Source organism: Cantharellus anzutake (genome assembly GCF_015039405.1).
Source record: "Cantharellus anzutake strain C23 chromosome Unknown EI90scaffold_30, whole genome shotgun sequence".
Classification (NCBI taxonomy): domain Eukaryota; kingdom Fungi; phylum Basidiomycota; class Agaricomycetes; order Cantharellales; family Hydnaceae; genus Cantharellus; species Cantharellus anzutake.
In genome coordinates, this window is record NW_024066980.1 from 42,268 (window position 1) to 70,203 (window position 27,936).

A 27,936-nucleotide genomic window follows, 5' to 3' on the forward strand; every position below is an offset into this window, starting at 1 on the left:
AAAGTCACAGCTCAGGCAAAAGATGACATTCACGCAAGATCCATATTTAAAACACACAACGAAATTTACATGAAAAATATGATAAATTGGAAACTATCGTTATGCAAAGTTTCAGCCCAAACGGTCCAGCTGTTGTGAAGTTACACCAATGACAGGAATATAGAAATCTGTCAGGGACATGTCCGGGGTCGAGGTGGTCCGGGTATAGCGCCCAGTGCTGAGGACCTTGTGGGGGGTAGATCAGGCGTGCATACTGGCAGGCCCAATATGGGACAGCTGTCCCTGGCCACTCAGACTGAAGTGGAAAATGTGAGAAGAAGGTTATTTCTTCAGTTCCCACTTCAGGTACATTTATGTACATGCAGCTTGGGTCACATGATGGGTGCCACATCATCCTCAGAGAGAGCTGCAGCCATCCAGGTGTCCCCATGGGGGATCCTGAGAGTGTCCGCTGCAGGTGTGCGAGCTGGGCATATGTTAGAACAGGGCTGATACAGACGACTCCGGAGTGGAATCGGAGACTTAGCGTGGAGGGACCTTGGCCTCAGCGACTCAAGCGGAGCGCTGTGCCATTGCTGTTTGTCCATTTGGTCCTTAATTTCACAGTAGGTGAGCAGGAAGTCTCTAGGGGAATTTCAGGTCGATTTCAGACTGAACCATAACGAGTATGTACAAGCGCCAATATATATAATGGAGGGGGCAAAAGCACAAGGAAACAAAGGGAAACCGAATCGGAATGAAGACGTCCAAACGGGAACAAAGGGTAGAAGAAGCGGAGCGGTACTGAAGGTCATAAGGCAGGACCTGTGATACGTCCGAAAGGAGGTAGGGAGGGCAAGGCCCAGAGGGGCAGGAGGATGAGGAGAAGTGGGGGTGATGACTAACTGGCTAGAATGGGAAGAAGCAGTAGTCCAAATAGGGATGAGGGGTAAACGCAAGAGATACATTACAAGCGGCGAAAGTGCCAAAGGCGATCTGCAAAGCTCGGGGGTTGCGGAGCTTATGGAGGTTGCGGAGGTGGGGTTGAAAGTCCGAGGGATATTGGCAATGGTGTTTACGTAGTATGAGGTCACCAATGCAATGGACTAAGACCGAGGTGGAGTCAAAGTCCAAGGTAGGGACTATGATGGAGGCTCGGAGCAAAGGTACGAGCGGTGTCCGAGTACGAAGTACAGGACAGCGGTGGAAGGTCGTAACTTGGCGGGAGGGTGGCGGAGGAGTAACAGAGGGAGGAGAGAGGGGAAAGGTAAGGAAGAAGGAGTGGCGGAAAGGAGAGTTGTCAGGTCCGAAGGTGAGTATCGGAGCGGACGGGGGAAGCGTAGGAGGGTGACAGGAGGGTGGAGGTGTTGTGAAGGGGGAGCGGAGTAGGAGGAGGAGGAGTAGTAGGAGGGTGGCGAGAGGGGCGGTGTTCGGTCCGAGGTGAGTATCAGAGTGGATGGAGATAGGGGAGGAGAGGGAAGGAGGAGTAGAGGTGGCGTGGGGGGGTAGAAGGAGGTGTGTTGCCAGGACCGAAGGTGAGTATCGGAACGGCAGCGGTAGGGTATGACTCCGGAGGTGAAGAGGGTGGAGGTCCGGAAGTCGGGTCAGGGTCGGGTATGCACGGATATGACAGCATAGCGGGAAGCCATCCAGGGTGTCTGAGCCAGACGGGTTAACAGTACAATGATACAAGGGAAAGTGGTCCATGTAAATAGAAGGAATAAACAGAAAGGGAGAATGAAATAAAGAAAGAGAGAAGGAGAAGAAGGAGAAGAGGGAGGAAGGAGGAAGGAGAAGGATGGGCAATGGGGGAGTGGGTCAGGTGGGTGTGCCCTGACAAAATCTGCATCATTAAAGACACGTGAGGGTGGCAATGCAAAGGGAACTGGTCGTTGGAACCGAGATCTGCACTTCAGCAGATCACAAAGACCAATTTCTGTCCAAATAAGGAAGACCCCAGTCAAAACAAAGCACAGAAAGTACAAAACCACCTTAGATCATGAGGGAAAAATCTGAAATAAATCATGGAAGCCCGTATTGAGGATACAAACACCTGCGCATACAATAAACTCCGAACAATTAAACAGAAACGGTGCCCGCATACAAATGAGTACGGGAACAACACACATGATTACCAAATGTGTGCGCGAACTTTTGCTAACTCAACGAATACCGAGAGATAGAGTACAACTTTAGTACCATTGGAAAGGTGGGAATAAATGAAAATTTAAATGTGAAAAACCATTCAGAAATGAATGAGATACAAGGACATGAAGTATGTGTGGGAAGACAGCTTCTAGAGGTCCCAAGCCCCAAATAAAATACATAAAAATATGATACCTTGAGGATGACCTATTATAACAATGAACAATACATACGAAGGACTAGGATGCAATAATACAAACGAGAATCAGGGGAGATGGATGAAATCCACGAAATCCACTAAACTACAATGGACCATGGTGGGAATTTTAGGGAACAATATACTAATGAAGCAGAGAGCTATAACACATTCGTTTGATCAATTCTTGACTACTAGTGTCATATCCATCCATGGCCATCGTCTTCCACTGATCTTTCTGGACTACCTCCACTCCTTCTTCACTAACCTCGGAGCTCCCCCCCACTCCCTTCTCAGGAGCTAGCAAGGACCTCGACCGTTTTAAAGCCGAGTGCAGGATTTATTTCCATGTTCACGCAGCTGAGTTCCCCACCGCCCTCTCCCAGATCCTTTTTGTGTTGTCCTACATGAAAGGAGGACCTGCAGGGGCATGGGCCATGCAACGCATGATCATGCTGCTGACGGCCGGCTCCCCCCCCCCCCCTCACCATCGATGAGTTCAACACAGAACTCGATGCCATGTTCCAGGACCTGAACCGGGAGGCCACAGCCAGACAGAAGCTGGCAGCCATCCACCAGGGAAGCGACTCCGTGGATAAAGTGATCCAGGAGTTCGAGATATTGGGACCCGCCTCAAGGCTGGGTGACGTAGGACTAGTCGACCGCTTCGAGCAGGCGATCAACTCCTGCCTCCGGGAGAGCATATACCGGCTCCGTCCCATGCCCACTACTTGGGCCGAGTGGAAGTGCGAAGCCATGCTCCTGGACAACCAGTGGCAACGATTCCAGGCCACTCAACCACACACGTTCCCACCCAAACCCACGCTCCTGCCAACTCGATGTCAGGGCACACCCACCTGACCCCACTCCACCTGGTCCGACCCCACCCGATCCCACTATCCTCACCCGCTGCCCCCATCCTCCCTCCTCCTTTCTCTCCTTCTTCCTTTCCCTCTTCCTTCTCCTTCTTCCTTCTTTTCTTTCTCCTTCTTTCCTTTTCTACTACACGGACGACTTCCTTGCTCGATGTACCATTAATGCGCAACACACCTGGACTCGGACACACCAGGTGATGCCCTACACACCGGACGCCCCCAAGACCTCTTACGGAGATACCTGGGCGGACACGGCTGTGTACGTAGATGACGTGGCGCTCCCCACGTGACCTCCAACCGCATGTACATAAACACAGCCTAAGTGGGAACTGAGAAGTAACCTTCTTCTCACACTTCCCACTTTAGTCTAAGTGGCCAGGGACCCTTGCCTGCTTCGGGCCCGTTGTTACTGTTGTAACTCAGGTTATGGCACCTCTGAGATGAACTGTAATGTTTATACAAGAGTAGAAACAGATAAGTACAGGAGAGACTTGCCTGAGATGAACTGTAATGTTTATACAAGAGTAGAAACAGATAGAGTTCATCTCTGCAGTCATGTGACACATAAAAGGAAAAGAAAAAGGAAATCAAACAAGAGGTAGATGTACTACAACACTCCCCCTCAACCTAGCTCTTGTCTTCTAAGCCCTAGTAATTGGCATTGGTCTTGATGGAGATCTTTACTGAGAGCCTTGGTCAGGATATCAGCACAATTACTGCTGGATGGTACCCACTCTATCCTCAACTTCCCCAAATCCACCTGGTCTCTGATCCAATAATATTTTGTGTCCAGATGCTTCATCTTCCCATGATGCTCTGGATTCTTAGCCACCTTGATGGATGATTGGTTGTCAATTTGAAGGGGGAATGGTGAGGCTTGAGGGAATCCAAGTTCCTCCAGTAGGTGAGTCAACCAAGTCCCATCAGAGGCTCCACAGTTGGCAGCAATTAACTCTGCCTCTGTGGTGGACTTAGCCACAACATCCTGACGACGACTTGACCAGTTGACACAAGAAGCCCCAATAAAGGAGGCATAGCCAGATGTGGATCTTGCTTTCTCAGTGTCACCAGCATAGTCAGAGTCAGAAAACACTGAGAGGCTGACTCCCCCTACAGTGGATGGACCAAACTCAAGGCAGAAATCTGAACTACCTTTGAGATATTGGAATACCCTTTGGATGGCCTTCCAGTGGACCTTGGCTGGACAAGAGTTGAAGCGACTTAGCAGCCCAACTGCATAAGCAATGTCAGGCCTTGTCCCAATAGCCAAATACATGAGGCTTCCAACAGCACTCAAGTATGGTACACCAGCCATATACTCCTTCTCCTCTTGGGACATGGATTCAACTTTGGAAAGGGAAATGGAAGGGTCAAGAGGGGTAGAAACTGGCCTAGAGTGTTCATGATGGAAGCGATGGAGGATGTCAAGGGTATGTTTGTGTTGGGAGAGCCAGATCTTGCAGCTAGGGCGATTCCTATGAACTTCAAGGCCTAGAATGTACTTGAGCTCCCCCAGATCTCTCATTTCAAACTTGGATTGCAATTTGGACTTGAGCTCAGTGAGAGCATCCAAGTTATTGCATGCAAGTGTGAGATCATCAACATAGACAGGAATGATAACCTTGACCTTATCCTTGGCCCAAACCCAGATAGAATTATCACTTGGACATCTTTTGAATCCCAAATCCAAGAAAGTTTCATGCAACTTCTGGTACCATTGCCTAGGACTTTGCTTGAGACCATAGAGTGACTTCTTCAAGTGGCATACCATGTGTTCCTTGCCTGGCTCCACAAATCCTTCAGGCTGGACCATATAGATGTCTTCTTGGAGGTCACCATTGAGAAAGGCTGAAGACACATCCATGTGGTGGAGTTCCAAGTCTTCTATGGCAGCAATGGCAAGGATGGTTCTGAGGGAAGCAAATTTGGTGACTGGGGCAAATGTTTCAGTGTAATCAAGATGGGGTTTTTGGGAGAATCCTTGGGCAACAATCCTAGCCTTATACCTCTCAATAGAACCATCTGCATTCTCCTTGATCTTGAAGACCCACTTAGACCCAACAGGTTTCCTTCCCTTTGGCAGGGGAACCAACTCCCAAGTGTTGTGTGACAACATTTGAGTGTACTCCTTCAGGGCAGCCTCATACCATAAGTCCCAATCATCTCTTTTCTGAGCCTCCTTCATTGACCTAGGCTCAGCTGGAGAAGTCCTAAAAGCCCATTCTACCATTGCTTCCATTGACAACACCTTGGACTGGTACTTGGCCAAGCCAACTGACATTGCAAGTTCATCCTCTGATTCCTCATTGAGATCCTCAGATTCAGAGTGGGATTCAACATCAGGTGTAGGCTCTCTGGCTTCCCATTTGCTGGCAGGTGGAGGAAGCTTAACCTTCCACCACTCACCAGGTGGCTTGCCAGCATTGGAGCGAGTAGTCCTGCGAAGATTGGTAGGGCCAGATGAGGAAGATGGAGCACCAGAAGGAGGAGGTGATGGAGATGAAGGATTGGGAGTGGGAGTGGGAGAAGGAGAGGGATAAGGAGGATGGTAAGGCAGTGGATTTGAATCAGTGGCAGAAGTCAATGTGTTGGAAATGTCATCAAGGAAGGGAGTGAAGTGATTGGCAGTTGACTTGTCTCCCCCTGACTCTGGCACTTGGTTCAAGGGTAGAGGGTGATAGGAGGTATCAGAAAGGGTGGATTTGGTTCCAGGCATTGTCTGTTCATCAAAGATCACATCCCTTGAAATAAGAGTTTTCTGAGTGGATGGATCATAGAGTTTCCAGCCTTTAAAGTCTGAGGGGTAACCAATGAAGATGCATCTCTGGGTCTTGGATTCAAAGCTTTTACGTTTGTTTTTTTGCACATGGGCATAAGCTTGGCAGCCAAAGACACGAAGATGTGAGACTGAGGGCTTGTGTTTAAACCAGGCCTCATATGGTGTTACCCCCTTGACAGCTGAAGATGGAGAACGATTCAGGACATGGATGAAGGCTCCCAATGCATCTCCCCAGAAAGAACCAGGAAGGTGAGCCTCATTCAACAAAGAAGTGATCCCCTCATCAAATATTCGATTAGACCTTTCAGCAACTCCATTCTGCTGAGGGGTGGCTGTGGTGGTATGCTCCCTTGCAATTCCATGGGTTTTAAGAAAATCATCCATCTCCTTGCTCATGTACTCCCCCCCTTTGTCATCCCTGAGTGCCTTAAGTGGGAAACCAGTCTGTTTCTCAGCAAAGGCCTTGAACTCCTTGAAAGCCAGAAATGCATCTGACTTCTTGTGCAGCAAGTAGACAATTTTATATCGAGAATAGTCATCAACAAAGCTTATCCAATACCTGCACCCCTGTGGAGTCTGGACTGAGACTGGACCATGAAGGTCTGAGTGCACAAGTTCCAGTGGTTGACTTCTCCGATTAGAGGCAGCATGAGGAAATGAGGAGCGATGTTGTTTGCCAGCTAAGCAAGGTTCACAGAGTTGGGGGAAAGGAGTGGAGGGAGGTGAATTATGAACAAGAAGATCCCTCACAAGTTTTCCAGAAATCAACTGCTTCCAACGATCTTGTCCAATGTGGCAAAAACGACGATGCCAGAGTTCAGGGGACAGTGAAGAAGAGACCTTGAGAGCAGAGGCTTGAACAACTGTAGATCCATCCAACAAAGCACAGTTGTCATCACCAACCAATGCTTGAAAGATCAACTGGGAGTTCAAGGTGAAGGTCATAGTTGATTTCTTGATGTGCACTTCAAAGTCCTTCTTACGAGTAAGAGCAAGGACAGAGAGAAGGTTGTTGGCAAGGAGGGGGACATGGAGGACATTGGTGATCACAAGTTGACGTAGGGGCTGTCCATTTTTCCTTGGAGTAAACACAATTGATCCCACACCAGCAGCATAGATCACATTGTTGTCAGCAAGACGAACTGGGATTTTGCAAGGGTTGTACTCCAAGAACCAGTGGCGATTTGGAGTCATATGGGATGTAGCACCAGTGTCTGCAATCCAAACATCTGGACCTGGGCAGGCAGCAGTGGAGAGTGTCCTAGCAGTAGTATTGCCAGCAAATTCCTCAAAGGTATAACCAGTGTGTTGATGGTCACAGAAGAAAGTGGTGAATTTGGCATGCAAGTGGGATAGGAATGAGAGCAACATAGAAAGTATGTTGCATACAGAATGGCAAGCCATCCCTGCAGCCAGTAGTGTGATGAGGAGGAAGGGTGCTGGGTGTTGGGACAACATGGAAAAATGTAGTGATAAAGTGGGAGTCAGTGATGCGATTGACATGAAACTCGGAGGAATGATGGAGCGTCAAGAGAGCTACGTAGTCGCAAAGTTTCGAAGAGATTCAATGGCACGTTGAGGCGATAGAGTCAATTTTGTGCTCAAATATGTTTGCCTTATTCCAGATAAAGGAATGGCGCGATCGGCACGAAAGTTGGAGGGATAGTAGATCCGCAAACGAAGTATATCGTATGTCACTTTCGAGGCGATTGGCACAGTTTCTGAGATGCTATAGCCCTTTCAAAAACTGTACGATTTTTAAAGGTCGTTTTTTGGGTGAACGAGTGATTCGATCGGCGCGAAAATGCGAGGAACGCGAGATTAATATACGAAGTACGTCGAATATCAATTTCAGAGCGATCCGTCGAAGAACAGAGGAGCTAGAGCAGTTGCAAGATGATAGAATCGTTCGTTAAATATCAGCGGAGTCCGTGATTCGATCGGCGCGAAAATCGGAGAGCGTCGAGTTCGACAAGAAGTGACGACGTGGCAAAAGTTTCGCGTCGATTGAAGCAGATCTCGAGGCGCAATGGCAGATATCAGCTGAGAGGGGGTTCCAGGGGTTGTTTAGAGCAGTTATAGAGTGTGTTTTCAACCAGGGGAAGAAGATATGAAGTGCTGGATGAAAACTTGACCTCAAAACGAAATTTGCGAAAGCCCCTTCAGTATTCTGGGCTCATAACCTGTTGTAACTCAGGTTATGGCACCTCTGAGATGAACTGTAATGTTTATACAAGAGTAGAAACAGATAAGTACAGGAGAGACTTGCCTGAGATGAACTGTAATGTTTATACAAGAGTAGAAACAGATAGAGTTCATCTCTGCAGTCATGTGACACATAAAAGGAAAAGAAAAAGGAAATCAAACAAGAGGTAGATGTACTACAACAGTTACACACGCCCACACCCCACCCTGCCGGGCCCTCAGCCCCGGGCGATATACCCGGACGCTCTCGACCCCGGGTCGGTCCCTGACACTCGACCCCCATCGATCGTGACCCCACCTCAGGCACAACCCATGCCTGGGCCTCCACAATCTGCACCACTGCCTCCACCCTCCACCCCGGTAGCCCACCCCACGACAGGGACAGGCCCCCAACCGATGGACCTCGACCGCTCAAGGACTGACCAGAGATGGTGCTACAACTGTAACACCCAGGGGCACATCCTACAAGACTGCCCACACCCCAGAGTCCGCTGGGCGTGACGTCTCCACCCTGAGGACCTTCAGGCGTTGATGGAAGGGCTGAAGAGCCAGCTGACTGAAGAGCCAGAGATGGAAGGGACAGAGCCAGAGACGGAGGCTCAGGGGGATTTTCAGGAAGGCGACCGGTGAGGGATGCGTCCCAGGCGCTGCAAGAGGGCTAGCAGCTCTCTATGCTGACTAAGCTCGTGGGGCCAAACTCTCCTAAAACTTCACTTTCTCTCTAGACTTTGCTTGACTCTCGATCCTTAAACTCCATGGTGGGTTCTCCGGGATTTCCGCAAGGTCTGTCATATCCGTGCATACCCGACCCCGACCCGACTTCCGGACCACCACCCTCTTCACCTCCGGAGTCATAACCTACCGCTGCCGTTCCGATACTCACCTTCGGTCTTGGCAACACACCCCTCCTCTTACCTCTCCGACCCCTTCTCCGTCCGTTCCGATACTCATCTCGGACCGAACATCGCCCTACTTGCCACCCTTCCTACAACTCCGCTCCCCCCTCACAACACCTCCACCCTCCCGTCATCCCCTACGCTTTCTCCGTCCGTTCCGATACTCACCTTCGGACCTGACTACTCTTCCTTACCTGTCCCCTCTCTCCTTCTTCCGTCACCCCTCCACCACCCTTCCGCCAAGTTACGACCGTCCACCGCTGCTCCGTACTTCACACTCAGACACCGTTCGTACCTTACTCCGAGCCTCCGTCATAGTCCATACCTCGGACTTTGACTCCACCTCGGTCTTAGTCCATTGCATTGGTGACCTCATACTACGTAAACACCATTGCCAATATTCCTCGGACTTCCAACCCCACCTCCGTAACCTCCGTAAGCTCTGCAACCCCCGAGCTTCGCGGACTGCCTCCGGCACTCTCACCGTTTTGTAATGTATTTCTCGCAATTCCCCCTCATCCCTATTTGGACTACTGCTTCCTTCTATTCTAGCCAGTTAGTCATCACCCCCACTTCCCCTCACCCTCCTGCCCCTCTGGGCCTCGCCCACTCTACCTCCTTTCGGACGTATCACAGGTCTTGCCCCATGACCTTCGGTACCGCTCCGCTCCCTCTACCCTTTGTTCCCGTTCGGACGTCTTCATTCCGATTCGGTCACCCTTTGTTCTCCTTGTGCTTTTGCCCCTTCTTTATATATCGGCGCTTGTACATACTCGTCTGGTTTCAGTCCGAAATCGACCTGAAATGCCCCCAAGAGACTTCCTGCTCACCTACTGTGAAATTAAGGACCAAATGGACAAACAGCAATGGCACAGCGCTCCGCTTGAGTCGCTGAGGCCAAGGTCCCTCCATGCTAAGTCTCCGATTCCACTCCGGAGTCGTCCGTTTCTGCCCCATTCTAACAAGGTCCGGGCTCAACAAATCTACTACCCACTCGTTGTGGGCTAGACAGTTGCCCTTATTCCTACTGTTGGAATCCACTCACTCACACCCTCTCTAGCGCATCCTAGCACCTTAGAGAATTTTGGGGGAGGGGAGAACTTAATTTTCAATCCCGGTATGTACAGGATTATAAAGAATAAACATTTTCAGAAATGATTGATGGGAAATATTGGCTCCATATGGCTCCTGGACCCCATCGTAAGCGAAATATTTGAAAAGGGCATCAAAAGAATAAAAGAATATCATCCAATATATCAAAATGATGGTAAAAATGTGAAAAGATGAGGAAAATCGGGAATTTATCAATGATTTCACAAAATTAGTACCCGAAACTGGAAATGTGGCTGGGGATAACCTTTACGCGGCTAAAGAACATTTTTCCCAATTTATTTGATACCTTGGGAATGTGTGAAGCATGCTTTTCTGACTTCCCGCTTGCCTAAATTGAACTTCCCACGCCCGCACATGACCAGATCCCGTGACTCGCGCTGTGGCTAACCTCCCCAACACTTAACTCCACCAAATCTCCACCGATTGGGACGATCTTGACATCGACGGATTCGTAGGAATTAGGAGTATTTTTAGGTACCAATTTTGTATCGATTTATGGAACGAATGAAGATGATTCTTGCATGGTGAAAATGGGTATCCGAGCCGGGTCTGCGTGTGGGCGATTATCCTGCCTACAGCGCCCGTAGAAGATAGCTCATGTAAATACCGCAGTGCACATGAGTCAATGCCAATGCCAAAACTTCACTGAGTTATTGCAAAGAAGAGGAGAAAAAATGCATCCTCAACCCGTGAGAGTAAGAGAACCATAGAGATGGCACCTGAAGTAGCAGTATCCCTGCCAGCCATCTATGTCCTCTCTAAGCAATCCCCCAGATCCCTCAACCTTATGGTGAAACTAACTGCCCTGACCTCCCTCCCATCAGTGTCGGTACCAGCCCTCCTAGATTCAGGAGCCACCAGGAACTTTGTAAGCCCTGAGTTTGTCCGGAAACACAAGCTCAAGACAACCCCTCTCCTGCGACCCATTCCCGTCCATAACGTTGACGGAACCCCAAACGAGAATGGAGCCATAACCGAAGAGCTGGAAGCCCTCCTGACGTTCAGGCGGCACACAGAGCATGCCTGCTTCGTGGTTGCAAACCTGGGACGACAGTCCCTCATCATAGGGCACTCGTGGCTGCTACACCACAACCCAGAGGTAGACTGGGCACGACAGAAAGTCGTCATGTCCCGTTGCCTGTCTGCCTGTAGACAGCCATGAGCACGAGATGACCAGGACCCTGCACTAGAGCCAGGGGATGGGATCTACGCTGCAATCATCCCCCCTGGCTGGGGACATGACCTGAGGGCCACCACAACCCCCTCTCAGCGGATGGCCCAGGAGGCCCATGACCCAGACGCAGAGCCCGCATCGTTCAAGACGCTGGTGCCAGAGCACTACCAGGACTTCCAGGACATGTTCTTGAAAGAAGCCTTCAACCAGTTGCCCCCCCCCAGAAGCCCTGGGATCACGCTATAGATCTGGTACCAGATGCCAAACTGCCCAGAGGGAAGACCTTCCCCCTCTCATGCCCAGAGCAGAAAGAACTGGATGAGTTCCTGTGTGAGAACCTGCAGAACGGGTGGATACAACCATCTAAATCTCCGATGGGTGCACCAGTCTTCTTTGTCAAGAAGAAGGACGGATCACTGCGCCTGGTACAGGACTACCGGAAGCTGAACGAAATCACCGTAAAGAACTCATACCCACTCCCACTCATCTCGGACACCTCCAGAATGCCAAATACTTCTCTGCCCTGGACTTGTGCTGGGGGTTTAACAACGTCCGGATCAAGGATGGGGACAAGTGGAAGGCAGCATTTGCGACCAACCGAGGGCTGTTCGAGCCTATGGTAATGTTCTTTGGGCTGTGTAACTCCCCCGCGACTTTCCAAACCATGATGAATGACATCCTTAGGGATTTCATCGACCAGGAAGTCGTTATCTGCTACATGGATGACATTCTCATCTTCACGGCCACCCTGGAGGAGCATCGGAAGGTCGTCCGAGAAGTCCTGGAGATGCTGCAAAAGAGGAGGCTCTTCCTGAAGCCAGAAAAGTGCAAGTTTGAGCAGACCTGGATCGAGTGCCTCGGCCTCGTCATCTCAGAAGGTAGCGTTGCCATGGACCCCGTAAAGGTCCGTGGAGTCCTTGACTGGCCAACCCCAACCAAAGTGAAGGAAGTGCAGTCCTTCCTGGGGTTTGTGAACTTCTATCGCCAGTTCATCAAAGACTTCTCTGAGAAGGCATGCCCGCTCCACAAGTTGACCCAAAAGGCCCAAACCTGGAACTGGGGCATGGACAAAGACGATGCCTTCCGTGCCCTCAAAGAAGCTGTCACCACTGCCCCAGTTCTCTCCTTCCCCTCCGACTCCAGCCACTTCAAACTCGAATGCGATGCCTCCAATTTCGCAACCAGTGCAGTCCTCTCCCAGCTCCAACCTGATTGTCAGGGCACATACCCTGACTTAGCCCGGACCCGGACCCACGTCCGGACCTGCTCCACTTTCCGTGCACTTCCTGCGCCGCATGATCCCACCTCATGTGACTTCCGGGTATCCCCGGAAGTTTTCGCCATATTGGGCCACTGTGGGAAAGTGAGAAGTTAACCTTCTTCTCACTTTCTTACCCACAGTAGGCAAGTGTACCTTACTTGCCTTTCTATCTATTACACTTTCTTACCCACAGTAGCTATGCCCTGAGATGGGCTGTGTTTACAGGCCAGACTGTGGACTGTAGAGAGGGGTCATGGGGACCCGGGGTCCGTCCCCTGACACCGATGGGGAGTTCCACCCGGTGGCATTCATGTCCAAGAGCTTTATGGATGTGGAACATAACTACAAAATGTATGACAAAGAGATGCTTGCAATCATCCAAGCTCTTGAGGAATGGCAACACTTCCTAGAGGGTGCTGAAGAGAAGGTCAAGGTCTACACCAATCACCGCAACCTGGGGTACTTCTGGATGGCCCAGAGGCTAAACCGCCGCCAGGCCTGATGGTCCCTCTTCCTCTCCTGCTTCCACTTCACCCTTGTCCATCGTCCTGGGAAGCTCATGGGAAAACTGGATGCGCTCTCCCATCGTGCTGACCACCCAAAAGGGAAAGATGACAACGAAGGGTTGACCCTCCTCCAACCAGCCTGGTTTGAGGCCCGTGCAACAGAGGCATTCTCAGTGGAAGGTGAGGAGGTAGGCATCTTAGATCGGATACGCAGGGCAAAGGACCATGATGAGAGGGTGGTAAAAGCCATACGAGAGCTAGGAGAAGGGACGCTAAGGTCAGATGAATGGGAAAGGCAAAGCGAACTGGTCCTGTACCGGGGGAGGGTATACGTCCCAAAAGACCCCCAACTCCGCCACGACCTAGTGAGGCTACACCATGACGTGCGGGCGACAGGGCACCCAGGGCGGTGGAAAACCCTGGAACTTGTCTCCCACGACTACTGGTGGCCCCAGATGGCAGAGTATGTCAGGCGGTATGTACGTGGGTGCAACACTTGTAACCGTGTCAAATCCTTCCCCTCACAAAAGGTTGGGAAGCTTACCCCGAACAAAGTCCCTACCCGTCATTGGCAGGTAATTTCAGTGGATATGGTGGGAGAGCTCCCAGAGTCCAAGGGATATAACGCCATCTTGGTGGTAGTGGACCGCCTGTCCAAACGTATCCACGCAGTCCCCACTGTGACGACCATAGACTCGGAGGGTATCGCGTGGCTCTTCCTAGAGCACATCTGGAAGCATCATGGGCTCCCTGAGGAGATCCTCAGAGGAAGTGCCTTCGTCTCCCACTTCTCAAGGGAGCTCGCGGACCTCCTAGGCATAAAATTAACCCCCTCAACGCCCTACCACCCCCAGATGGATGGACAGACCGAGCGGGTCAACCAAGAAATTGAAGCCTACCTCCAGGTGTTCATCAACCATCAACAGGATGACTGGGCAGATTGGCTCCCACTAGCAGAATTTTCCTACAACAACCACATCCACTCATCCACCCACTGAACCCCTTTCGAACTCAATACCGGCCGGCACCCCAGAATGGGGACAGAACCCACACGTATGTCCGAAGTGGAAGCTGCTGATGCATTTTCGTCAAGGATGATGAAAATGCAGGAGGAGGCGAAGGCCACACTGGAACACACAGCGGACGAGATGGCCCGCTACTATGACCGAGACCGTGAGGTGGCCCCAGAGTATCGAGAAGGTGACCAAGTCTGGCTCAGCGCCCAGAACTACACGACTGACTGTCCAACCAAAAAGCTGGACCACAAATGGCTTGGCCCCTTCAAGATCGTCAAAGTCGTCTCCCCAGCCGCTGTCAAACTCCAACTCACCGCACAACAGAAGGGAGTTCACCCGGTCGTGTCTGTAACGAACATCAGGCCACACCACCCGGACAATATCGCAGAATGACCCACTGACCCCCGCCCAGGCCCGGAACTCGTAGATGGAGAAGAAGAGTACGAGGTCAAAAAAGTATTGGACTCTAAGTGGCTATGCCGGAAACTCTGGTATCTGGTAAAATTTGTTGGTTGGCCAAGCTCAGAGAACCAATGGCTCCAGCGGGACCACTTAGCCCATGCCCCCAACCGGATCAAGGAATTCCACAAGATGCATCCCCTAGCCCCAGGGAGAGAAAGAGAGAACCACCTGACCGCTTCGAGGCAAAGCGGCTTAAGGAGGGGGTGATGTCAGGGCACACCCACCTGACCCGGGTCCACCTGGACCCACCTGGCCACACCACACCCACTCCCTGCTGTCCATCCCTCTCCCTCCTCCTTCCTCCCTCTCTTCCCCTTTCTTTTCACTCTTTCTTCTCCTTTCTTTATTTCATTCTTCTCATCTTCCTTTTCCTGTTTATTTCCTTCTATCTACATGGACCACCTTCCTTTGTATCAATGTACTATTGACCTGCCTGGCCCACACACCCTGGATGGCTTCCTGCTGTGCCCAGCATGCGTGCATGCAGCAGACACTCTCAGGATCCCCCACAGGGACACCTGGATGCCCACAGCTGTCTCCGAGGATGACGTGGCACTCGTCATGTGACTCAAGCCGCATGTACATAAATGTACCTGAAGTGGGAACAGAAGAAGTAACCTTCTTCTCACATTCTCCACTTCAGTCTAAGTGGCCAGGGACTGCTGTCCCTTCCTGGACCTGCCAGCATGCATGCCCGGTTCACACCCTGCAAGGGCCCTTCTGCTGGGCGATACATCCGGACCCCCTCTACCCTGGATGCGTCCCTGACAGTTTATTGTTGCTGTTTACTCTAGTTAGCCCCCAAAAAACAAGGAATCTGGAGGCTACTGCCCACAATGATGCAGAAATGTGAGCTTGTGTGATCCTATCCCAAAGATCTCTGGCTCAGTTAGGACAAATTGCCCTCTGCCAAGCACCATCCTGACAGAACTTCACTGCCGCCACTTGATTAGTGATTCAGTCATTTCATTTTGAATATAATGGACATGTATGAAGACAACAACGTAAAAATAGGTGGTGGACTATGTAATTACAGTGCTGTTTAACAGATCAACAAGCTTATCAATGGCACATTGTGACTGCTCTTCACCTTCTTCCTCAGATAGCCCATCATCCATATTGTCACTGTTTCCCTCGTCAGCTGTCTCATTCCCAGAAGGCAAATTGGGTTCAATGCTGAGTTGTTGATTGACATCGGAGTTGCTTGGAGGCACCCACTCAGTGCAAGCAGAAGTACCAGTTCCATGTGGGGAAAGATAATACGGACAGGACTTGAGGCACAATAATTTCTTGCAGAGGTGGGCATTTGCTTTGACATGCCACTTGAAAGCCATCAAGATATATGATGCAAGGGTTGGGTTGCTAGCAGCCACAGCCTTGATAGTTACCTTGAGCTGTAGTTCCTCATCCCTCATAGAAGTCAGTATCCTGTGGGTTTCAACTCCAATGGTAACAAGTTCTTCTTTTGCACATTGGAGTCTTGCCCATGCCTGGGTTGCTGCACAGAAATGCTCCTGCATCCATTCACAACTCCGAATATCATCATGACCCCATAATAGTTCAACTGCACTTGGGAAGTCAGGATGGGTTATGTCATCCCAAGTGAGGGATGGCTTCAGAGGTATCATTGCTGTGCCAGTGGTGTCATACTTCTCAAGGGTGGAATGAAGCATCCTGCTCCGTTTTCCAACCAACTGTTATATGTTGATGGGTTTTGTAGTCTATGAATGGAAAAATTGATGTAATATCTGAAAACTATAATGAAGTACTCACCGGTCTTTGGAAGACCCATTTTCTCCAACTCAAACCAATGAGAGATAGCAAAATGTTCCAGATCATCAAGAAGGCAATGATACTTTCTCTCATTACGCAACTGGATGGCTTCCTGGAATTGAGGACAGTTTTCAAGCCAGGGCAAGGCGAGAGATGACGTTGCATCCAGCACAGAGACAATACAGTGTGCATCCTCCACTTTGCGTTGAGCACGCAAAGCTTGGTAGGTGAGTTCCAAGGTTGGTGATGCAGATAGCATCGATAACAGAGGCCGAAGCTCTGACCTACTTAGATTTGTAGGTGGTATGCACATTATGCAGGCAGCGACTCACTCAGCATTCTCTAATCGTGTCATATCCATACAACTCCGGACCTCCGCTCCTGTTCTGGACCTCCATCTCCTCCTCCAGAACTCCACATCCTCCACCTCCTCCTCCCCCTGTTGGTTGTTGAGAGCCCACTCTACCTCTGGCTCCCACACAACATCCAACACTACCTCCGGTCCGACTCTGGTTTACTCCAGGTCCGATCCCAACCTTGTACCTTCCAGACCAGAGTTTGTGATGCTCCACACCCCCAGCTCCGGACTCCTGTACCGGAACCCCATCGCACCTCCACCTCTGGAACTCCGGTCACATCTCCTCCTCCGGACTTTGACCTCCTCCTCCATCTTATCTCCTTGTATTCCTTATTACATTTCATTTATTATGTCTTGCCAATATTCCGGACTTAGACTTCCGACTCCGGACCCTGCAGTCTCTACTGTAATGGTGTCATTTAATCCTCTTGTTGCCTCTTCCTTATTTAGACAGCTGCTTCCTTTCCATATTAGTCAGCTGTCATTCCCCACAACCCCCTCCACTCCTTCCTCTCTTGGCCTTGCCCTTTTGGGAAGCACCATAGAGTTCCAACCCTTGGCCCTTGGGGCTGTTCCCTCATCCAGTCCCCCTTTGTCCTCCTTCCAGTTCCCTTTGTTCTCTGACTCCACTCCTGTATTGTTATATATATACTCTGTACTTAGTTTCCTGTACCCCCAGTCTGAAATCGACAACAATGATGACTGGATTGTCCCCCAAAGAGACTCCCCCTGCTAACCTGAAGTTAAGGACCACCTTAGACAACAAGCAGTGGCACTGCGCTCCACTTGAGTCGCTGAGGCCAAGGTCCCTCCACTCCTGAGTCCCTTCTCCACTTCCAGACAACTCCGCACATTCATCTAACAAATCGCTCCAGTGCTTCAAGGTACTTGATTTTGGCTTGTTCAGCCTTTGGCTCAGACCTCAGCAATGCAATGTATTCCTTCTCTTCTCACAGAAATAGTGGACAGTCCTGGTTGAAATCGAATGATGGGTGCATGCATTTCATTGCTTCCAAGATATCCATGGATTCGCAGATCTGTGTCCATGCAGAGGTATGGTTCCCTAATAGAAAGTTGCCTATCCCCAGGTCAGAACTAGTTAATGTGAGTGGTGCCGATCCTCACCTAAGCACTCATACTTATCCTGGTCCCACTTCTCAAAATGAAGGTGGATCCGGAAGTGGCAGTAATGCGCAGACGCATGCCAGGTTACTGCCGCAACACCATTACTGGAGGAGAATGTCCGTTTTTGGCATTGTGGGTGTCAATGGCATTGGCAAGAGTGGTACAATGGTTGAAAGAAAACATGTGATGGAGCTGTTAGATGCTGTACAGTTTATTAGTGCATTGAACGTGCGATGTGCATGCGGTGTATACAGTATGTATATAACTGGAAGTCGAAGTGGTGATGACACTTGAGAGTTGAGGTTGTGTGGTTGTGCAGTTGTGTGCACAGACACGATGTTGAGGTCGTGAGAAGTGTGAGTATCCAACATAGGAAATCAATTCATTATCTGTCCACAAAATGTGATTTTGCATCTGGACCATCTATATATATACAAGGGATTCCAAGAGCATTGGGAGCATGCTCTGAAAACGTGATTTGATATCTAAGAAGGTATTGGAACCCCCCCTGACTACGACACCTAGCAGGCTAGTCAGCCAATTAACCCACCCTATCAAGGGGTGTTTTTTACGCTTCAAATAGGGCCTAAACAGCCTATTTCAATGTGGACATCCTGGGACGTCCTGGTGATGCAGCTTGCTGCCAAAAATGGACTGTGGGAAAATCTGAGGATGTCCTGATAACTATGTGCCCCATGATGTTGTACATACGGCTATTTACATAAATAGTAGACAGGAAAATGGAAAAGATAAAGGGAATTAGGGCCAAGGTGGGGGAATGGCCAATGTTTCTCAATGATTTCGAGCATTATACTCTGCCATAGTGCTTTCAAGGGGATTTTTAATGCTTATAAAGATTTTGGAGATTTTACAGGCCATTGTAGATAACCATATCCGGTATGCACCTACTATGGGTAGCTTGCGAGGCTGGCATCTCTGTCAAATCTCCACCGATTTGGAAAATCCATTGCTTACAAGTACATACAAGCTCTGGCTAACATTCTATAAGGAAATGTATAACCTTATAGCTAGGTATCAGAATGAAGAACACACATGTTATGTCGCATGTAAGCATATATATTACCACATTCAAGTTCTAACGTGTATTGTCATGAATATTCACCGAACATGGATTGTGTGGGAAAGGGAAAAAGTCGACATTCAGAGTCTCTCAGGAGCCTTAAAAATATGAAAAAATATCCTGAGTGCCCGTGGAGAATATTTCTCCTATAGTACCAAGTTTGAGAGAAATCGATGGCATTTTTGTCAATATATTTGCAAGTTATGCTGATTGATGGCAACACAATGAATAAAGTTGACGATCTCCACAACGGCTGAACCAAATCTCTCCGCTACAGACTAGCTCGACTCATTTTGATAACAGCTTTCCAATAATACAAAATATGTGTAAATCGACGAAGAAATGGGGGAGAAATGGGGGAAATACTGTGGAGCAGCCTGATATGAAAGAAGGTTGACGCGAAACCAAACCGTCCCTTTCCATGCCTTTTTTTGAGCCACACTAGCTTCTCCTCTCTTCCAGCTTTCCAACAAGCTCAATTTTATTTAAATTGGCCCTGTGGTTCTTGAGGTACCACCATTAACAGGTGCTGTCAAGTCCACGTGAGATTCAGCATGGTGTTGAATCAGAATCTCTACTAATATTTGTCCATTCGGCACGAAAACCGGCATGGTAGGAGAGCTAATTGTGATCTATCGATCGAGCATAAGAACATCGGGTGTAAATGCGTAGTTGTGGAGACCGTTGAGTAAGAAGTTGAAAGTTATGCTGTGCATGAGAATCCTGCTTAGGAACTGAAAATGGTTTCAAAAAAATAGAAAAAAAATTGGAAAGAGCAAGTAATGTGGGTCGTAAATGGATGTGCAAATGGCGGCAAGACTGGGCCTGTGCGCTGTGTGGGCTACAGTGTAATATCCATAAAAATAGTTATTTTGTGGTGTATGAACCTTTCCCTGTAGAAACAAACAGAAACAATATGCTATGGTAGCTTCAAGAACATTCCAATTGGGTTTAATAGATGGAAAACACTAATAAAAGAAATTGAAAAAGACAGAACAATAAGAAAGTGGCCTGGAAACCCAAACTTGTGTTGGAAGCCTCAACCCCTCCCCATAACCATAACCGTTCTAATTCTACACCATTCAACTATACTAAACCTTAGCTTTACAACCCAGTTGGTCTCATTCCAAATGGTGGAGAAATGAGCAAGATAGTATGGGAGGAGCGGGGAATACATTGTGCATTTCCCCTATCTCACTGAATAGTAGTCCAAATGTCCTGAAAGTTTGTGCACTACAATACATGTCCTCAAAGTAAACTTGACATATTTTTTCGTATTTTTTTGACATCTGAGAGGCACTGAACTTTGACCTTGCATGTCATTTCCCACGCATGCCACTCCCGTGCGGTGTTGAGTGAACCGAGAATCACACATTTCTCCATCAGTTTTCAACCATTTGCCATCGGGTTTTTTGCGATAAATTTCTGTTAATCGCCTCTTTATTTCGTGTTATTACTCCAACTCATTATTCTGCATGCACACAGCTCCAGAAGTGGATTGTGAATCAAGGACATCGTTACTTGAACATTTGAATTGAAAGTGAATTGTCAGGACGTCTCAGGACGTCCTAGGATGTTCCCATACAAAAGAGGCCTCTAGGCCCTCTTCAAACGTCCTGAGAACCCCCCTCTATAGGTCTAGATATCGGTTGTCCAAGGTGCACCTAGTTACATTGATCCCGTGATGAGTAATAGGTGCTGCTACACCCCAGACACCTCTTTATATTGACTGAGTCACGAGTACTAGGTGCCACGGTCGGTCCTGGAAGCAAAAGCCTCGCAACAATGGTTAAACCGATCTTTTACGCATCACTAATTCCCTCTGCGCAGAGTGGTGAATCAATAATTCTCTGGAGAAGCCTTCCTGTGCCGCTTTTCGATGTCTCCTGTGATCAACTGCGCTCGCACTCCTCAACGCCGTCCCACTCCCGCCTTCACCTGCTCGGAACACCGCATGGAATACACACCTTGATTAGTCTGGGATTCCTCGAGCCACGTTTCTGGAAGTTCGAACAGAAGGGTCGTGTTCACGGAACCGTCGCGTCATGCCCCGAGAACCCTAAGTGCCATTTGGAAAGCAGCGTGATGGGAGGATGGTGTCACAAATTGGATGACTCGGGGTCGGGGCATTATGTACATGGGTGGCGCAGGCTTCAGTGGTGGCGATCCCTTCTATCCATTCTCATTGGAGGAAGAACTAAAGAACTGGTGGAAGTAGAGGGATGGGATGGGTTAAAAATCGAACCGAGCCTCCATTTCCCGCCCCTTTTCTCATGTTAACGACAATCCTAGCGAATACTTCGCAGTTTGCGGGCTGAGCGACGACATTTTTTTATATTATAATTAAGTAACTCTCTGGGACAAAGCGGTGCCTAGGCATTAGACGAAGACCACGCACGACCCCTATACCCATTTGCATTACAAAGATCATTTTAAAGATCTAACAGTGGTGATGGGTCGTATCCGAGGCCGTTTCGGGGTATAATAGCTCTCCGCCTATCTGGAGAAAAGGAATTAGCATTCAATATTCATTCTTGCGACACCGGGGAGTAAGGGGAGATGAATCACTTACCGAAAAGTTGAGGACTTCCTGTCGTTTGGCTTGCAGGAGCTGTCCATTCTGACAGAGTTCTCGAGTTCTGGCGAACCAGGCCGGACGAGGAAACATGTTCGTCCGAGGGGCGAGTGGGTGGATTTGTTAAATGTGCAATGTCCCGGAGGACACTGGCATAGTAAGGGACGGGATAGGGAGCGGCATCAAAGACGGGACCTAGCATCGTTTCCGTCACATCTCGGTGACGGGGCGTGATGTCGCGTTTACGTTGTCGTCGACGATAGAAAATGAATGTTGCTATGAGAGCTACTGTAATAACCACCAAACATCCTACAGTGCCGCCGACTATCGACCCCACATTAGTGGAAGTCGATTTTGACGATCCATTTTGGGTTGGACTTGCAGTTCGCGAAGATGTCCGAGCGGCAGTTGTGGAAGCGATGAAAGGGGTACTGGGGTCAAGGGAGGATCCCCATACTTCGACGTAATCAATGGAGAGACTAGCGCTATTGATGTTGTTAGCGATAGTGAGAAGGGTTGGAGATAGATGGTCGCCCAGCCCAAGGAAGTAACACAATAATTGCTGTATCGCGTCGTCGCTGAACAAGCCCGCGTTGCCGTTCATAGTCTGGAGCACTGGGTCGACTATCGTCTTGTTTATACCACACGCATAACTTCCGTGGCTGGGTCCAACTTTTCCGTAGACAGCAACGGCATCAGCTGTGGATGGAACAACAATGGATGTTCGAGCATAGTTCGTGTTTGTTGATGAAATCGTATCGTCGTATGACCCATTGTCAAAGGTACCAATATCCCAGAGAGATTGACTGGGGAGGTACTCAAACATGAGCACACTACCGTTTGCATCAAACCGGCTTGAATCATCGACCAGTAACGACGTTGAATAGTCTGCAATGATAGCCTCCCATATGATATAGTCAATATCGAAATAGTGGTCAGAGCCCCCGTTTGTGACGCTCAGGGAGTGCAGTTCAGGTGCAAGGTCTGTTCGCCCAAATAAAACATTTTGAAACGTGTCAATGGGGCTATAACCACTGTATTCGCTGACTGCACCATCCAAATTCACGAAATAGTTTCCATGATTCTGGCGCTTTGCACCATAAACCCAAATCCCGGTCCCTTTAAAAATAAAGGTTGCCGTTGCGTTTATAACATTCGTCATCACTCCGGTCCCGTTGTGGTACCGGTCCACGGACGGATCGGTTGAAGGTACCAGTTGCCAGCCACTCGACACATAATGTATGAGCGAGTTGGGGGCATCGACTGTGAAGTTGAGCTTCATAGAACAAGGCACAGGCAAAGGTGGTAGAGGGAGCCTGAGGATAGTTGGTGCAAAGCGAGGGCCTCAGCTGCAAAGCCATTGAATGCGCGAGGTGATTGTTTATACTAATAAAGACTGGTAACCTGCCTAAGGTGATTGATGGCAACAGCATCGGAGCTTAAGTACATAGTCGGAAAATCTTCGACTTCTCGTCTTCCGTCAGCCTAAGTCGGGGAACACCGAAACTCCCACGGATTAAATGGTTAAATGAACTCGTGCTCGATGGTGAGTAGAAACCTGCCTGTCGATGGTGGTGCGTCCGGTTCGACTAGCGGTCGTGGGCGCAGGGCCTTCGGCCTTTTATTGTGCACACAGAGTTCTCTCAAGACTCCCCTATTCCCAAGTGCATTTGTATGACAGGCTATGGGCACCCCATGGACTGGTTCGATATGGTGTGGCACCCGATCATCCAGAAGTGAAGGCGCGTAATCTCGCTCATTAAAATGAGCACGGGAAGCGATTGATCCTCAACCAAACGCACCTCGACCGCATAATTTTAGAATTGCACGCATAAATTTGATGAGACAGCTCTAGACCCTCGATTCAAGTTCTTTGGGAATGTTTCTTTGTCTGCACCCCTACCTATGAAGCAAAACGTCTCGCTTCCTCTGTCGTCTCTTTTTCCTTACTACACCCACATACTTCTCTCACATGGTGCATCTCGGCCACTTCCATTAGAGAACATGGATCCCTCTCATACCATCACCGCGCTACGTTTCGTCCACTGGTATACCGGACATCCTAGCACATATCATCTCCCTTCACCTCCACTGTCAAAGGTGAAGCATATTACTCTTGTCGGCCATGGAAACGTATCACTGGACATCGCTCGCCTTTTACTCACTGACTCGTCGCTGCTGTCCTCACTTGACATTTCGGCGCATGTCCTTGAAGAGTTGCACAAATCGACCGTTGAACATGTCAACATCGTGTCTAGGCGCGGCCCCGCTCAGGTGGCCTTCACCGCAAAAGAATTGCGTGAGCTTCTCAATTTGCCGAACGCTTCCATGGTACCCATTATTCCCGAGATGTTCTCCCCCCTTACACTTGTACCTGCATCGTCTTCTGCCGTGGAAATAACAAATAACGGCCCCAAATCCGCCACATCAATCATCCCTGGGTTGACGAGACAACAGACACGGATTTTAGACCTTCTCAAGAAGGGGTCCAAAATGGCGTTTGGATCTACGCGAAAAACTTTCTCCTTCCAGTTTTTCCGCACACCACATTCGTCATCCTCTTCCTCGGGGACAATAACCTACGATCTGAATATGCTGAACCCGGACGGAAAAGCGAGATGGACTGGTGACAGGGAGACACAGAACACGGATCTCGTCGTTCCCAGTCTAGGCTACCGCTCGGATCCTCTGGTTCCATCCCCAACTCCAATAATACCAACACCAAATGGTGCAGAAACGGGGGTTGTTGATGGATGGTATGATTCCACGCTGGGGAGGGTACGAAACGTCTCTGGACGCGTGCATGCCTTCGTTCCGTCGTCTTCGCCAGACCAGAGCCATCGGCTCTGTCGCATAAAGAACGTCTATGCGTCCGGGTGGGCAGCAAATGGCGCAAAGGGGGTGCTTGCTAGTACCATGTATGATGCGTATGCCGTTTCAGACCTTCTAGTGAGCGATCATCTGTCCCAACAGAACGAACTAGCATCCGAAGAGTCCATCGCTCCCAGCATCAATCTCTTGGAGGGTGATCAGGATCTGGGGACGAATCTGGCAACTGGTTTACCTGCATTCTTGAATGAGGCTTCGAAAGGAGCCGGGAAGAGGGTCGTTAGCTACCCAGAATGGAAAATGATCGACGAAGAGGAGCGGCGGAGGGGACAACAGATGGGGAAGGAGAAGGAGCGGATGTCTTGGGAAGAAGTGAACATTTTCCTATCATAAAAAGCAAGAATCGGGTGGCTTTCTCGCTTATATTTCGCCATCCTAGTCCAGTGATGGGAAGTCGCGTTGGCAGCTATGCCGCATCCCCATTTTGACGTTAAGGCCGAGGAAATTGTTGCACTCCAGACGCAAGGGGGGTTCTTGGGCGTCCATCCATCATCAATCCCTTGGTCGCAGTCGTCATCCCACCCAGCTCAGCTCACCCGCAAGGAAAAAAAACCATTGTTTTATTAAAAACACTAAATTACAATTTTGTTTCTCTCTTCCAAAACTACCAAAAAAAATATACCAGTGGTGCTACAAAAACTTCCACACAAAGTAAAACAACAAATATAATCTATGAAGTGAGAGCTTTTGATCGCTGGGCGGTTAACATTTTCCTCAAGTCCGAGGCTTTTCCTCCACCTGTGCCCAGTGTAGCCGTTAACGGTAAAGTAGACCCAGTGCTAGCGTTGGGGATAGCCCCATCCACGATACTCCGCATTCCGACAAATGACGTTTTCCGGGTTGGTACCTGGGTACCACCAGTGACCGATTCCAGTTCCCTTGTGTCGTATTCAAATTCGTCTGACACTGGCGGTGAGGTCACTCGAGAAGGGAGGGGGCGACGCCGACCCGATTTCTTGGCGTGAAGTTGGGGAAGGTGTCCATCCGGCTTGTAAGGAAGAGATGCAGATAGTGCGGCAGTAGGGGTTGTGGGTAAGGGTGTGATAACTGAAGAGGGGGTCGTTTTAGGTGACCGGTTCACCTTTCTGTCCGAGATTTGAAACTCATGATTCGGGTTAGACGTCGCGCGCGATCGCGAGGAGTCAGTATCCAATTTTTCTCTTGTCTTTGTCAGAGTAGGAGGCCCAGTGATTGGGGGTGTGATTTTGGAAGGAATGGTAGTTTTAGATGACTTGGCCGCTTTCCCATCGGAGATTTGAAGCCCATAATTTAGTGATGTAGGATTAGATGTCGCGGGTAGGTGCGGTAAGTCGGTGTCCGAACTCGTTTTCTTCAGTGGTAGATAAAGGTCTATACACACCCCTTCGCGGCGAGATGATGTGGAAGGTAGTTGGAGGTTTTCGAGTAACATTGATGGCGAAGGGGAGTTGGAACGATGAAAGTCCCGAGTCTGTTTGGGAGGCACCGCGTCCCCTGGGGGGGATGGATTCAGTGATGTGTCTTGGCCAGATATTCTGATATTCGGCATTGTGGGTCTGCGCCCAATGGAGTGAGGAGGGCGCCCCAGTCCAGGAGGCGAAGTCAAGGAATCCGATCTAGAACGGCTTAACAGGGAGGGGCGATTCACATCTCTCAGCTCAGAAGGAACATTCTGTACAGTACTCGATTCATTATTATTCTTCACAAGCGTAGCGTTCACAAAGCCATGATCTGGTAAAGAAATATGAGATAAAACACGCTTAAGTGGCGGCGTGCCCACCTATTGGGGAAGCTCTTCCGGCCGAAGAGCCGGGAGGCGCGTCCGGGGACCTCTTCAGCGAGCTCTTTAGAGGTCTCGGACACTGGTGAGGTTTTTCGACCATAGGATTCTTGTTTGTCGTCACGCTAGTATGATTCAACGGTGCAGTATGCGGCCGTTGAAGTGCGGGCACGGTTTTTGAAGGGTGGACGGGAAATTTTACAATGCTGGTGGGTGGCATGGGGAAACTATCAAGGGTGGAGAATTCGTTCAGTGCTTTGACAGATGGCTGACTGAGTCCTTGCGTTCCAGCTGTTCGAGAGAAGATGAGTGGGACTCGATCTGGTCCACGTGCTGCTTCTGGAAGAGCTTCATACGACCTGGAGCGACTTATCGGAGGCCGTGGGTTGCTGATCGTACTCTTGAGAGTTGGCTGCATTACCCCAGCTCCAGCGTCCCCACTGGGGGCACGCCAAGCACTAGGCGCAGTAGAAGGCCGTTCAATGGTGCTATGGAGTGAACGACGACTCAGGGATGGTTGTTGCGGGGATATGTCCACCACTGCGTTGAGATGTTCCAGCGGAGTCTGGCTGACCTCCGAAGGTGGAGGCTCTTGAATTGGCAGCTCGAAACGTTTGGAGGTGCCGTAGAAGGGAAGGGCCTTTTTCCAGACAGAGGTCTTGGACGGTTTCTTTTCCCTGACGGATGCACTGGCTGCTGCACTGGTTCCGTCTGGCAAGGAAGACGAGGGAGTTCCAGTGATAAGGACGACATGGGACGGTGAGTTATCCTCAACGGTCGGAAAGGGAAAGAGTTCGATAGGACCACTAGGTCGCCTCTTGACGAGCCTTCTACGACTATTGCTTGGCTTCAAGGACGGTGCATTGCTTGGAGTGGAGGAAATATCGCTGGTAGAGCTGCCCTGGGAATGTTGAACAGTGAAATAGCTCATCAATCTTCGCGCAGCTATCATGAACTGCGAAAAAAGCTTCGGTTGCCAGCCAGTTCAGCCGTTATACAAGTCTTCATTCCGACGACCCGAATTAGCGTGGAGAGTTGTAGGCAGTTAAAAAATTGCAAAAAAAAGGAAACTATCAACTCACTGAAATAACCGAGGACGAAGGAGCGTTTGTTCAAGGTCGGGACCAAGATGGACCCGCCTGGTTGGTGAGCGAAAGGAATCGACGAACGACAGTGAAAACAAAGACAAGGGAGGTGAACAGCAAAAATTGCAGTTAGTGATGCGATTGCATGTCATGGAGACGAGCTGCTATTTAGCGCATTCAGGAGATACAATCAGGACTTTTGTCAATGAACAGTACTTGGGATAATTTTCACACCGTGATCGTCGCCGCACGTCGCCATAGAGAAAATCTGGGCTCTCCCATGTCCCTAATTCAAAGAGAGTCATTTACGGGTCGCAAACGTGCACGTGCCTACTCCAGGTTCGTCGAGCGTGTGAGTTCGCTTTATCACAATCGGTTCGGGTTACTGGATTTGTCCAACCCAACACCAGAACTGTTTTCGCCAGTTGTCGGTGTAGTACGGCATATGCCGAGGGGCATGGACACCTGTATCATATCATCATCGGACGAGGTGCTAACATCAGAACTTATTATTATGGACTAAGTACATTGGCAAGGCCAGGACAGATAAGGTTAGTGCCCGTCGATCACAAGCATGCACATAAAAAATAAACGCACTCTTGTCTGAAAAGCCGAAGAGGACGCCACAAGACCAATAAAAACTCGGTTTCGATTTCTTGGGGCCTTGCATGGGTGCACAACAAT

General features: G+C 49.5%; 5 protein-coding genes across 5 annotated transcripts; 2 read left to right on the plus strand and 3 right to left on the minus strand.

Moving 5' to 3' along the window:
• Positions 1-15,629: 15,629 nt before the first annotated feature.
• Positions 15,630-16,473, minus strand: EI90DRAFT_3017014 (uncharacterized protein; the record flags this gene model as incomplete). Its single annotated transcript, XM_039057065.1, has 2 exons — positions 15,630-16,301; positions 16,381-16,473. 2 exons carry the CDS (start codon positions 16,471-16,473, stop codon positions 15,630-15,632), a joined length of 765 nt encoding a protein of 254 aa, XP_038915010.1.
• Positions 16,474-20,460: 3,987 nt separating this feature from the next.
• EI90DRAFT_1334224 (uncharacterized protein) lies at positions 20,461-21,366 on the plus strand. The gene is made up of 2 exons (XM_039051682.1): positions 20,461-20,632; positions 20,686-21,366. Exons 1-2 carry the CDS (start codon positions 20,629-20,631, stop codon positions 21,222-21,224), a joined length of 543 nt encoding a protein of 180 aa, XP_038915011.1. The 5' UTR covers positions 20,461-20,628; the 3' UTR covers positions 21,225-21,366.
• On the minus strand, positions 21,293-22,728 carry EI90DRAFT_3061549 (uncharacterized protein; the record flags this gene model as incomplete). The annotated part of the gene is made up of 2 exons (XM_039060568.1): positions 21,517-22,728; positions 21,293-21,444 (listed from the first exon to the last, which is right to left on the minus strand). Coding segments are annotated over exons 1-2 (1,225 nt in total), but the record flags the coding sequence as incomplete, so codon positions are not given.
• A 334-nt stretch (positions 22,729-23,062) lies between these two features.
• On the plus strand, positions 23,063-25,008 carry EI90DRAFT_3281019 (uncharacterized protein; the record flags this gene model as incomplete). Its single annotated transcript, XM_039066797.1, is given in 3 exon segments — positions 23,063-23,093; positions 23,113-23,261; positions 23,341-25,008. 3 exon segments carry the CDS (start codon positions 23,063-23,065, stop codon positions 24,739-24,741), a joined length of 1,581 nt encoding a protein of 526 aa, XP_038915013.1. The 3' UTR covers positions 24,742-25,008.
• Positions 24,910-27,293, minus strand: EI90DRAFT_1334025 (uncharacterized protein). Its single transcript, XM_039051681.1, has 3 exons — positions 27,250-27,293; positions 26,168-27,169; positions 24,910-26,118 (listed from the first exon to the last, which is right to left on the minus strand). Exons 2-3 carry the CDS (start codon positions 27,117-27,119, stop codon positions 25,079-25,081), a joined length of 1,992 nt encoding a protein of 663 aa, XP_038915014.1. The 5' UTR covers positions 27,120-27,169; positions 27,250-27,293; the 3' UTR covers positions 24,910-25,078.
• Positions 27,294-27,936: the final 643 nt, after the last annotated feature.

Coding starts and splice junctions, on each gene's coding strand:
- EI90DRAFT_1334025 (XM_039051681.1), bottom strand. CDS start 27,119: ATGATAGCTGCGCGAAGATTGATGAGCTATTTCACTGTTCAACATTCC. Junction 26,119..26,167: donor CGGAAGAGCTTCCCCAATAG/GTGGGCACGCCG, acceptor TTTCTTTACCAG/ATCATGGCTTTGTGAACGCT.